The following is a 13,149-nucleotide window of genomic DNA, read 5'->3' on the forward strand; positions in this document are numbered from 1 at the left end:
CATTGCTAAATTCATTATGCAACAATTATAGGGTTGGAAATGCCACCCTAAGTGCACACAAACAAGCTGGCAGCAATTTTCCCCTCCTTTTCTCTCACCTCGTGTTGCCAAGAGATCACCCTCATGAGTTTGCTCATCAGCTCTTAGTGCCGTGCTGCAGGTGAGGGGCTGCTCAGCACCCTGCATCACAGCTCTTTGCCCTTGAGCTGGAAGGCCCATTATTTCCGGAGGAAAGAGAGAGGTCAGTCAGGAGGGGAGGCTGGAGGTGCACAGCTCTGCTCATCCATGCTGGTTGCCTTCCCTTTGTGTGACAGTGTGGTGTGGCGATGGCACCTGTAATGGTCTGTACGAGGAAACCCCAAGGATGAGGTGTTGCTCTGCAGCAGCTCCATGTAGCAATATGGGATGCTGGCAGTGTCACATAGGTGTGAGCTGTGTGCACCTACTGACTGAGCAGCTCAGAGGTCAAATACCTGTCAGGAGAATCATGAAGGACAATGTGAGCCCCAGACTGATTGAGAAGCATTTAGTGAGAGTCACTGTTGTTTCTCTCCTATCTAGTTCTAAGCTGAGGTTTGTATGGGGCTTAACTTTTTTACCTCTGAAGTCTTGAGCAACTGTTCTTCTGGTACATGAAAATAAGATGTGCTTTGTACCGGATGGGCTTTGCTTGCTGTCTTCTTTAACTCACTAAGGCAACTGGTGGGAGTTGTGCTCTGGGATACAGAAGGGCCATCTCCACCATCTGCAGGTTCAGATTTCAGTCTTTAGGATGATCCTGTGCCCGAATTTGACTTTTTCTATTGTAAGAGAGATTTTTCTGCCATCTAAATAAAACTACTTCTCAGAGCAGAGTATTCAGCTGACGTAGGGATGAAATGACATGGTGAGTGTCTGGGAAACTGCAGAAAATCTCCCTTGAGCAGCAGTTCCTCCCAGCAGAGGTCTGGGCCTTCCATCCCAATATTTTGGGGAAGCCTTTCTCCCGTCATCAAGACTTTGTGTTTGCCCATAAAGGCATTGCCATGCACTGAGCACGTTGAGAGACTCCAGGAATGTGACTGTGGCACTGAGCTTGCTGGAGTTCAGGAAGCATCTGGACAACATTCTTAGTCATGTAGTGTGAGTTTTTGGGTGGTCCTGTGTGGAGCCATCAGTTGGACTCGATGATCCTTATGAGTCCCTTCCAACTTGTGATATTCTGTGGTTGAACCTTGTGCTCGTGGGTGGATGAGGAGAGGGACCCACGAGCAGGGAGCCCTGGTGTTTGTAACTGCAGAAGTGGCAGAAGCAAAGTAACAGCATCACCACTGAGGATAAGAGCACTACTGGCAGTTCGGGTACAGTGATGGTAGTCACCTCGATGTGAGGTATCCTAAGTCATGTTTGTAGAGTAATAAATGGTAAACATTGGATGAAACTGTGTGTAAGAGCAACTGTACTGTCAGCGCAACAAGTCGAGCCAATGTGCCAAGAGTAGATGCAGAAAACATGAAAAGTAGGACATGTATGGTGACGTACGGGTTGATAACTGTGCCTAAAAATAAGGTACTTTAGGAACATAAAATATGCCTCGCAAGCAAGGCAGTGGCAGGCTGCTCCGGGTGTTTGATTGAAGACTGAAGCTGGTGATGCTGGCACTGCAGAAGGCTGTGTGTTGTTTTAATCTGTTTGCATCTGAGATGAGACGAGCTGGGCCTGAGCAGAGGTGGGGGGCAGTGGTGGGGCTGTTGGTGGAGATGCTTTCCCCTGGCCAAGGCCAGCAGCATCTTGCTTTCTGCAGGGCTGATGCTGGTCTGCATGTTAAGCAGCCTTTGTCTCCTTGAAGTGTTGCGGGGTGGCTTTCTGAAAGATGCACTGAAATACTCCTGTGGGCTTCATGAGTACAGTCACCCAGCAGTGATGGTATCAGCTGGTACTGTTCCTCACTGCCATTATTGTGCCCGGGCTGATGCTGGTACCTATAGCAGCTGTAAGTTACTGCAGTGAGGCCTGACTACGTGCCGTGGGTGCTGGGTTGGCAGCCTCAGGTCCCCTTCCTTGTTCCCAGCCTGGGGCAGACACAGGGGCTGAAATTTTTGGCATGGAGGAACAGAGGGCACGTGGTTTAGTAATGGAACATTTAGGTCATCGTGGAGTCCACGAGGGCATGGGGGCAGTGCCATAGGCCACAGTCAGATGAGTGAGCTGTACGGAGCAGTGTTTTGTGCGCTGTAGTGTGGATAGATTGTTTTTCCCCAGATCTCTTTCCCAGCAGAACCTGCGGATGGGCAAGCCCCCTGTTCCCCACAAACAGGAGATGTGAGGGAACCTCTGTGCTGTGCGGTTAAGATCTCTTGAGGGTCACTGGAACAGTTACAGATGAGCTCAGTAATGTCTGTGAGCATTAGAGCTGAAAGCATTTGGTTAACAATAATTAAATGCTGCTGCTGTTTAAAAGGGATGAATCAGATTGTGGGGAAGAGCATCTTCTCCTATGGCTCCCACAGAATCAATAGTCCTCCTGGCAGGTGTGTAACAGGCACCTTGAGACCCTGACATCCATGCCAGTCATGGAGCGGCCGAAAGCACTACATCACGCCAGCACTGCTCTGCTCTCACGTTGCACTGCTGTCATCACACTGGGTGCCATCCATCCTGCAGCTGGGGATGCTGATGTGCAGAGGGAAGTTGCTTCTTTCTGAGATGGGTAGTGAGGAACCACAAATGGAAAATCCATTTCTGACTTGGTGCTCTGCCCCAGGAGGGCTGTTCCCTCTGTTTTCTTTTTTTTTTTTCCATGTGCCAAAATGTGTGCAAGTGGCTTCAAACAATAAAAGGACTTTGGTCAAAAAGCACAGCGTGCAGGCGAACAGCACTCCGTGTCTCATGGGAAGGGTGTGGGCTTCTGCAGTGGTGCTTTTGAGGTCCTGATGGAAATTGGCCTTGTGTTTTATCCACGTCTTACTCGGATGCCTGAGCTGTGACCGCTTGCTGCTTTCAGGTTCAAAATCTTCCCAGTTTGTGTAGCCTGTGATGTCAGCAAGGAGGATCTGGGTGTGCATCCTCCTGTTGCAGGGCTGGTATGAGGAGGAAGCTTTACCCAGGAGAACAAATGGGAGGTGGTGATGCTGCTGTCACAGATGGGTCGGGCTGCTCCCTGCATCGCAACCCGCACGCATATCCTATGCCCTGGAAAAGTAAATGGAGAACTGAATGGCCGACTTATGCCCTCAATTAATTTCTGTTCCACGTAATCAGTGCTGCTGCATGCTTTTCCTTCCCTGCCAGCTGCCTGCCTTGGGGCCGGGTCTGCCTTGTGTGAGGGCAGCTGGGATTGGGTTCGTGTTTGCACAGAAGTCCCGCTCTGATCTTCCTTTCTTTGCCCAGGGGCAGGGATCCCGCTGCTCCTCTGATGCTGGAGATGAATTTTGTCAGCAGATACTCTGGGAGAGCAAAGGGGAGTGCTGCGTGTAATGAATTCCTGAAGGAATAGTTTCCTGGTCTCTGAGCATCGCCTCCTCTGGGGCTGTGAAGTGCTTCCCGGGCTCGGCTGCGGGCAGAGGGGGCTTTGCTCGTGGCTCAAAGTGTGCAGCCCTAATCGGAGAAGACCAATCGATGCAATTAGCGTGTGGTCCCTGAAGGCCTGCAGGTTATTGAACAGTTTTCTCTACTACACAAAGCTAGTTTGGTGTGTGCTTTGAAACCAAGCCCTTGGACTTAGTTCTGATTTGAGCTGGATTCAAGCTCCTGGCTCAGTGCTTCGTGTCCCAGCTGATTGACGTGGCTCTGTCCCCGCTCCAAGCTGGTGCTGGAGCCCGGAGTGACCTGAGAGCAAAAGGCACAACTGAGATTTCATACTGCAGGGCCTGCCCCAGCAGCAGGCTTGAGAGCACTGCATGGACCGGAGGTAGAAGCTCTGCAGAGCAGCTCTGTGGCTTCTGATAGGAGCTCAGCAGCCACCACGTGTACATCTGAGCACCATGGCTGGCTTGTTTCACTTGCCCTGGGCAGGGGAGGGCAGCTTGGCACAGAGGGCCTTTCTGAAGGAAGCAGGGAAGATAAGCCCGCGTTGAAATGCTGCTGGGAAAAGGAATACATATTGTGCTGGGTTGGGTGTTTACAGGAAATATATGGTGAAAATATGGAGGGGGCTTTCCTCAAACAAGCACCAGTGTTACTGGGGGTGGAACAGTTGGGAGGAGAAGAGAATGAGGTACTTACATTTTTCTATTACCAGCATCAGCTCCAGAGAGGATTTTGGACTCGCTGTTTCACTCTTTTCCTCCTTACTCATATTTCATTCCCACTGCTCAGAAGGAGCACGCTGAGGTGGGAGAGATTATCTGAAACCAGAGATAAAGCGGCCAAAGCAAAATGTTTTTAATTCTCGGGGGAAGAATTGAGCTTTACATTTCAAGCTTTCTGTTCAGTGAGGAGTTGTAGCTTACATCAATTCACCTTCACCACCAAATTCACCTCTGCATCAAGCAGCAGTGGAACTTCCCTCGTGGCAGGCAGGATAGTATCTGCGCTTCAAGAAGGTAACTGGGGCGCAGATTAAGTTACTTACTTTGCATACGAGAAACCTGTGGGAAAGCCAAGAATCTCTCCTGAAACTCCCAATTTGTGATGAGATCCCTTGCCCAGAAGTCGTGGGTGCCCTCTTCCTCGCTGCAGCCTGGAGGAGTTGTGTCTCCTGAGGGCTGTTGGCTGAAGCCTTTCACTTTTTGTTTTTCCAAGTAGTGTTTCTCTCCCCTTTGGCTTTCTGTCCTTACGTTTGCTCACGGTGGATGTGTGCTGCTTAGGATGCTGAGTGAGGAAGGGAGCAGTTTGCTTCTGAGATAGCAGTGCAGTGAAGTCATGCGGCAGCGATTCTCATAATTCTCAGTGCTCTGTGTGGTTGCCCAGCTGGAGCTGCAGGGCTCGCAGCAGGGTGCAGGAAGAGTTGTGTGGTGCCTCTGAGAGGAATTAGCTCCCTACCAGAAGCCATAACCAGATGGAGTTGTTCAAAGCCCCATCCTGCCTGGCCTTGGCACCTCCAGGGATGGGGCATCCATCACTTCCCTGCCATTGAATTGCTACCTGAGCCACTGCATGGAGATCCAGCCAGGGTGAGGGTGCGGCCTGCCTGGCGAGGTTTGATATCAGAGGATTGCACATTTCAGTTGCAAATAGAGAACAAACCCATGTGAGGCTGAGGAGCTGCATTGCAGCCTTTCACCACAGGCTGTCTGGCATCCTTCTCCCCTGGTGGTTTGTAGGAAATGTGGCTTTCTTGTGGCATTGCAGGGGGAAGCAAGTGTTTGGGGCTGGGATTCCTTGCAGGTGCTGTACATCTCTGTGCTAGCTGTGGGTGACTTCAACTCCCAGTTCAGTGCCTGGGCTCTAATGTCAGGTCTTCTGTTCTCTGTCATTGGGCAGACCCAGCAGCAGTGTGTGAGGTTGTGGTGGTTTGGGCAGTATTTCTTGGCACAGTATCCCTGTTAGTGATGCTCTGATGAACCATTTGCTGTAAGCATGGGAAGTGACACATGCAGTGCTGTAATAAAGCAAGAAGCCCCTGTTCTGGGCTCTGGTCATCCTAACAAGACCCTCTTGTCTTGTTTTATCCTATGCTTATTTAAAAAACCGAGCAACAAAAACTTTTTGATCCTTGGTCCTTCAGTCCATCGCTCCACACTCTTGCTAGTGTTCTGGCATCTCGGTGGCTGTCTCTGCAAGCTGTTGGCAAGTGATGAAGAGCTGCTCTGCTTTCTCCAGATCGTGTGGAGAACCTCACTGGTCACCAAAGCCGTGATGCAGAATACTGCTTGTACTGATGAGCAGGGGCAGTGCTGGGGCTGATGTGTGGAAAGGGAACCTGCAAGTTCTTCACTGGTGCTTGTTGCTGGAGGATGGGTTGTGGTGTGGTGGGCTGGCTGCTGTAACAGCTCAGCTGAGCCTGAGTGCTGGTGGCAAGGTGAAGGGGAGTTCCCCACCTTGCCTCCTTGCAGCAGTAGTTGCACACAAAGTGAATAAAAGGGCAGCTGCCTCTGCTGCAGGCTGCTTATGTGCTCAGGTCCCTGCTATAGGCTTTCGTGCTTGGTTTCCAATTCCAGCTGAGAGAAGATTAACTTGAGGTGAAGAGGGGAGGGCTATTTCTGTCGCTTTTCACGCCTCTGGCTTGCCTTTATGCTGTGAATGCAGATGTTTCACCCAGTCCTGCAGGTGTCTTCCCTCAAATAATCCAGTGCATAAGAGTGATCTCTTCCACGTCAGCTCTTGTACATTTTACCTTTACATGAAAGGTGCTCAACTTGAAGGAATTCTTTGCCTTGTGTCCCATTTGAAGATTGCTCTGCCAGAGTTTGTGTTTATATTTATCTTCATTCTTAAAAACAAAAAAAAATTGGAATAAAAATTAAGTCTCTTGATGACACTTACTTGAAGGGCTCTTGCAAGTGCACACACATGCTGGTGTCATGCTGTGCTTTAAGCAGCTCCTTGAGGAGATGTGCCAGAGGATTTGCAGGTCTTAGCTCTGCCTTGTCCGTCACCAGCAGTGGGGCTGCTTTCATGGCCCTAGCCTCATCTTCAGCAGCACTGCAGCTACATGTGTGCACACTGAATGCTTGGTAGGATGGACTTGGGGGCGGCCCCGGAACAGGGGAACAAGTGTGCTCTGTTTATCTCTTTGCAGGGTGTAAATATCAGCCACTGTATCTGATGTGGGAAAACGTTTGTATACAGGAGGTGAAGGCAGGCTGAGGGTGCAGTGCAGTTTAAATCAGAGCCATGGACTGGTTGGGGTGGAAGGGACCTTAAATCATCCAGTCCCACTCCCTGCTGCAGGCAGTTTGCCCCCCCACCTCGGGCTGCCCAGCACTCAGCCACGGCCTTGGGCATCTCCAGGGATGGGACACTCACAGCTCTGGGCAGCAGTGCCAGGGCCTCACTGCTCTCTGGGAAAATAATTTCTTCCTTACATCTAACCTAAATCTCCCCACTCCTGCTTTAAAACTATTCCCCCTTGTCCTGTCGCTGTCTGCCTGTGTAAAACATCAGTCCCCCTCCTCCTCAAGGGAAAATCAGAGTCTTTTGTAGTGCACACGAGTAACCAATGCCTGAAATAGTCCTCCTGAACTTAGTGAGGTGCATCTTGTATGCAAGTGAACCACACTGTACAGGAAATGCAAACTTTTTTTATAGGTTCTGTTTGCCCACGTTTGCACACCCTTTGCAGGCACTGCTTTCTGACACTGCTGGAGCAGCTCCTGCCTGTGGCTGCGATGCAACAGCGTGTCTCCTTCCTCCTGGCCCTGGCACAGCCGTGCTGGCTGCCCTGCGTCTTGCAGGATGTGCTCAGCTCTCAGCTGCTGACCTCATGGAAACAGCATGCAACAAAATGCTATTTTTTTTTGTTTTGTTTGTTTTCCTTCTCTTTAAATAAAACAGAAACCAAAATGCACTGCCTCGAAAACCGCAGACACCCACACGGCCAGCTTCTGTGTCACACTGCAGGTAAACAAATGCTTGGGCCTGTAGCTTTGCTGTAATTAGATGGCCCTGCACATGTGATGAGATGTCAGCACACCGCTTTTTTGGTGCAGAAAGGGAACCGGGTCACTGGAAACCAGAGATGGAGCTGAGCTCTTTGTGAGGCTTTTGGGATCTTTCAAATTTAAAGAGGTGAGATTTAGGTTGGATATAAGGAAAATGCCTTCTCTGGTGAAGGTGGTGAGGCACTGGCAGAGGTTGCCCAGCAGTAGTGGATTCTGCATCCCTGGAGACACCCAAGACCAGGATGGAACAGGCTCTGAGCAACCTGATCAAGCTTTGGTTGTCCCTGTTCGCTGCAGAGGAGCTGGACCAGATGACCTTTAAAAGTCCCTTCCAACTCTAGGGATTCTATCATTTCCCTCAGGTAATCGTCCCATTCAGGAAGTTTTCCTGGGGGACCTTTCTGCTCCCTTAGGGGTTGGCTGGGTGCTTGGAGGATGGGCTGGTTCTTGGTGCTGAAGTGGCCTTGATGCTGGTGAGAGCAGCAGATACCTCCTGGTGTTCGTTCCCCCTTTGTCATTTTGTTCATTTCCCTCCGTGGGCAGCTCATCTGCCCCCGTTTTTGCTGTTGTGAAAGCAGGAAAGCTGAAACGTGGGTAAGCAGTGCAAGCCACGCTTCTCCTTGCCTCGTAACTCGGTGTCCTGCTGCACCTCCCAAATTCCTGAGGAGAACTTCCAGCTTTTCCCAGGTAATCCAAGAAATGCAGATGCAATTCACATGCCTCCAAAATCCTACAGGATTGGGCCATCTTTTCTACTTCAGGTGTATTTTGGGGCGTATTTGTTCATCTTTCAGCAAACAGTGGTGGAAGCACGCGGGCTGGGAGTTGGTGCGCTATGCCGAGAGGCATTTCCTGCCCTTATCTCTGTCACTCGAGGTATTGTCAGCAAGCTTCAGATCTGCAGCCCGCCTTACTGCAGCAGAGATCGCCAGAAAAGATACCTGCAGGAACGCCCACGTGGGCCAGAGCCGGGCTCACAAGAGGTGGGAAGAGCTTCCCAGTAAAGTGCCATGCTTGGGGAGGGTGTCGGTCTCCAAAGAAAAGGTTTTTGGGAAGAGGGCTGCATTGGTGCCCACCCTGTGGAGCTGCTGCTGGAGGGCATCTTGGGCAAGTCCTTGAATTGCATGGTGGTGTCTCTCTTACGAAAGACTTCGCAAAGCTTTGGGTTTGTACCTGTGTGGAACTGAAGCATTATTATTATTATTATTATTATTATTATTAATTTAGTTTTGCAATCTTGAGTTCTCATGAGACATAAACAGCTTTATTTTTGTTCATGTCGTTCCCAAACCCACAAAATAAGGTTTGCAGGGACTACTGAAGCTGCCCTTGGCCTTCTGTTGGCCCTTTGCTGGATAAAGTGATCTGCCTGTGTGCTCTGACTGAGTTTGTTTGTTTTCCGTTTTCAAACCAATTATCTCATGGAGGAAGTGGCATGCATTGCTGTCAGAGCCACGGTATTTATAGGTGAGGTCAGACCCTGGTGGAAAGTCTGTGGCAATATTTGAAAGGACGGGATGTCTCTGCCTTGTGCAATTCACTGGGATGCAGTGGATGTGCTGCACGATTTGGACATCCCCCAGCAGCTCCTCAGAGCTGTGATATTGTATGTGGTTATTTGTAGCTTGCTTTGATTTGGCATCGTATACATTCAGTGGGTCTATTTGGAACGGACTCGTTCAGTTCACTTGTGGCACTGACTTTATTTCGTGCGTTAAATGTGGGGCACACTTCCTTCTGTGGTGCAGCAGGTGATGGGTGGCTGCCGTGGGCCTCCCAGCTCGCTGCTCTGCGGGTGCTGCTGCTTGGTGATCTCTGATGTTGTGGTTGCACCATGAGTCCAGGTCTGCACTATAACTGTGCTCGCTGCTGTGAGCATCGAGACTGTACAGCAGAACTAGAACTGGGCTGCAATGTGGAGAAAGTGTCTGGGGGGAAAAATGAAATGAGCCCTAAAACTCATGTTTTTAAGTAGCTGACGTGGTTAAAATGTAGGTAATATCTCCCTGTGAGCCACGTCCTATCTGTCTGCCCCTGGCTAAGACCGGGATAAGAGAGGGCCAGTGGAGCACAAGCGATGGATGTGGCAGATAGAAACCTGCCTGGGGTTGTGTCTCTCTGGAGTTGTCTAGGAAATGATGTCTGTGAAACGCTGTGGAAGAACTTTTTGTTGACTCACTGAAGCTCTGCTCATAAAGGAGGGCTGCCTTGAACTTGAGTCATGAATGTGCTGTATGTTAGAGCTGCTGCTAAGACAAGAGGGTTTCTTTTGGGTATTTGAAGTGGGTGAGAGGTGAAATCACAAAGGCCAGTGAGAAAAAACAAGTGATGAAAATGCAATTAAATGAACCTTCTTTAGAGATGGTAGGTGTTGCCTGTTGAGTTTTCCAGTGGGCTGATCTTAATCATTTGTCTACGTGAGACGATGAGAGTTGATCCCTCAAACTCACCTCTCATTTCAGGCTTCCACTGTCTTCTCATGGGCCCTTCCCAGCTCGACCCCAAGATGCTGGCGTAGCACCGGGCATCCACAATCCCGAGGACCTGTGGTAGGACACCGTTTCCAGCTGGGACGTCCTTCGGGCCCTCTCTCCCAGGAGAAGCAATGGATGCCCACGTGGACCTCCTGACAGAGCTGCAGCTGCTGGACAAGGTGCCCACGCTGGAGAGGCTGCGGGCGGCCCAGAAGCGGAGGGCTCAGCAGCTGAAGAAATGGGCACAGTACGAAAAGGAGATGCAGCACAAGAAGCGGAAGCATGAAAAGAAGAGAAATGCTGTTAGCCGGAAGAAAGTGTCTTTTGAAGCCAGCGTTGCTCTGCTGGAGGCTTCTCTGAGGAACGACTTGGAGGAAGGTAGGGAGCTTACATCTGGCAGTTCGTTTCTTTGGTCCGTGTAGTTCCTCAGTGTGCATCTGCGTTGACATCTGTGGTCTGCCCTTGGCGTGGTGTTCAACTCCTGAGTGTCTCTGGCATAGGTATGGATTGGGGCATTCAAAGTACTAGGAGACACCAGCATTACCTAGAATGACACTGGAGTGGGTGCACAGTGACAGGATGGGGCAGGAGTTAGGACTGAGATCTGGGAAAAGGAAGGCAGCTTTCATCTCTTTCCTTTTCACACTTTCCATTTACAGAAGGTGAGAAACGCTTCTTTGCCTTCTGGATGGGCCTATTTGGGAGGCTTTTCAGAAGTCTGTCACAGGGATTTACATGTCAGTGTAAATCTTTTCAGTTTCCCTGCTTGGGGAATTGATTGAGAGCTACATGGGTGTATAGATTTTTTTCCCCCTAATTAACATAATGAAAATCATTTCTTTGCTTAATGCTTCCTATAGAAGAGAAAGTTCCAAATTGTTCAGGGATTGGTTTAATGGCACCATTTCTGTTTTGCTTTTGTTTGAAATGAAAGGAAGAAAAAAGATGTCTAAAAGCCAATCCCAATTAGCCTCAGCAATGCACAGGGGAAAACCTGTGAGCCCTGGGATGCCAGGGCTCTGGCAGTTGCTTGGAAGCAGGGTAGCTGAGCTGAGCTCTGGTGATGCCACCAGCACTGCTGCTGGGCCTGAGGGCTCCTCAGTGCTGTTGGAGGGACAACAAAAAAAGACCTTTTACTCTCCCAAATGAGAGAACTGGGTCTTTGTCCCTACAGTGGCCACTGCAATTCTCCTGTGATTTTTTATAAAAGAAATACAGAGAACTTTCCTTCCAATACAGTAACAATTTTAATGAGAAATCTTTGCTGGGAAAAGGGCTTGGGTCACCAATGGGTCATAGTGGGCAACCACCTGCTTTTCCTATTGCTGAAGATACCCTTAAGAGAGAGGTATTTGTCTGCCTCACCTCTTCCTCCATATCTTGAGTATTAACATTAACTTTGCCTCATTTCCTAACATCCATGTTGCTGTGTACCACGTGTCATGAAGTTTGTGTCAAGGTAGTGGGCTCAGCCCTGCTGGGAACTGAGGGTAAATACTCCGCTGAGAGGTAAAAGTATTTCTCAGGGAAGACCTGGAGCAGCAGATTGCTGCTCTGCCAGGTAGTGAAGTTGATGATCCAGATCCACTGGTGTTGCAGAGACAAAGGAAGATGCCTTGGAAACCTATCCAATCATGTTGTATCGTTGCTAGTGAATGTTGCTTTGGATTCTGGCATCTTCTCCAAGAAGCAGTGTATACGGGTGGAAAGCAAGAACCTGGATCTTGTAAGGAATCTCCCCAGAGTTTTGTCCCTGTGCCATGAGACTGTATCTAGTAGAATCAGCTGAGATGGCAGATTTATGACATGGCCCGTGCCTGTGCTAGCGGACACTTGGTGGGGTATGGTGGGGTTTTGGACACAGCTGTCCAGCTGCAGGTGGTCATGGTGCTGGGCTGCAGAGTACCTTGGTGTCCCTCTTCACGCAGCAGAGGTGGCACTGCTCAGTGCTGGGGCTGCCATCACATTGGCCTTTCCCTCAACGGGCCCAGGTAGCGGTTGTAGGCTTTAACCATGGCTGCTTCCCCTGCACTCTTGGATTGCTCAGATGCCTTGAGTTTATTAAACTCTATTGTTTTGGTGGTCAGTCAAGTCTGACAAAGAGCTTGCAGGCAGGTTCTGTCCCTCCATGCTGTGGGACTGGTATAACGGGAAGGAGGGGATGGCAGCAAACCCAGATGCCAGACTGGGGATATTTCCTTACTGAACGCTGGAGGCCAAGTGGGTGAATACCTGTCCTTCTGGAGGTCCTTGGGGATGATTTCAGCATATGAATCATCCTTTGTTTCCATGTGGGAAGAGGAGGGGGAGGAGAAATATAAATGCTTTAGAAAGTTGAGGAGCTCATGTGAGGAAAGTTTAGAGCTGGGGGTGCTGTTAGTGCTCGTCATCTCTTGAGCTACCTCAGAGCGGGCGTGCAATTTCCATCCTCTATTAACATTCTCTCTGTATAAATTACTTTCTAACTTTTTCACTCCAGAGGTGGAAAAGCAGATGACACAGGCACTGTGCAATGAATTTGGGATGAGTAGAGCTGAAAAGCTAGTTAGCTTTCTCTCAGGAGGGCACACTGTGCTGTGGCACAGCCTCCGGCTGGAGGAGGGCTGAACCCCATGGGGGTGTTGTTGTGAAGGGAAAACCCAACTTTGCTGTTTGGAGCAGCCCTGAGTCCCTGGGCCCTGGTCACGCCAACTGTAGGATATGGCATGGTGGTGTGGGGCAGTTCTTGGTGAAGGAGCCACCTGTATGGAGCCCTGCAGGTCCTTGTGGGACAGGATTAGGGGAGCTCTACAGCAGGCATTGCAGCGGGTTCCTGTGTGCCTGCAGTGATCACCCTCATCTCTGCTCTGCTTGGGTAAGAACCAGGCCACATGCTTCCTATTTTGGGACAGCAAGGTGGTGAAACAGGGCTAAAGGAGGTGACACTGACAAGGAGCGTAGGCAGGAGCTATGAGCATCTCCTGCAACAGATCTGTCTAAATGTCCCTGGTTTAGCAAACAAGGTGGTGTGAACAGCTTGCTGGGATCTGCTGACAGAACCAGGCCTGGGGCTGCCACCCACCTCACCTGGGGCCTTTGGTTGGAAGCTGAAGGTCCTACGGACAGCTCTGAGGGGAGAATGGGGATCTCTGGACCCATTCCATGCTCCCCAC

At 50.1% G+C, this 13,149-nt stretch overlaps 1 protein-coding gene across 2 annotated transcripts in view; it reads left to right on the top strand.

Moving 5' to 3' along the window:
• The first annotated feature begins 8,392 nt into the window (after positions 1–8,392).
• PPP1R16B (protein phosphatase 1 regulatory subunit 16B) overlaps positions 8,393–13,149 on the top strand; it is a 29,712-nt gene continuing 24,955 nt past the window's right edge. Inside the window, exons 1-2 of one of the 2 annotated variants that reach the window (XM_065754174.1) lie at positions 8,393–8,506; positions 9,986–10,375. In XM_065754174.1, coding sequence (XP_065610246.1) covers positions 10,129–10,375 — 247 coding nt within the window. In that variant the 5' untranslated portion in view covers positions 8,393–8,506; positions 9,986–10,128. Of the gene's footprint in view, positions 8,507–9,471; positions 9,888–9,985; positions 10,376–13,149 lie in introns of those variants that run through there. The other variant, XM_065754173.1, reaches the window with a different exon arrangement.

The sequence above is a fragment of the Cyrtonyx montezumae genome, unplaced genomic scaffold, assembly GCF_038088225.1.
Source record: "Cyrtonyx montezumae isolate F1298 unplaced genomic scaffold, pur_monq_1.0 scaffold_9, whole genome shotgun sequence".
In the NCBI taxonomy this organism is placed as follows: Eukaryota; Metazoa; Chordata; class Aves; order Galliformes; family Odontophoridae; genus Cyrtonyx; species Cyrtonyx montezumae.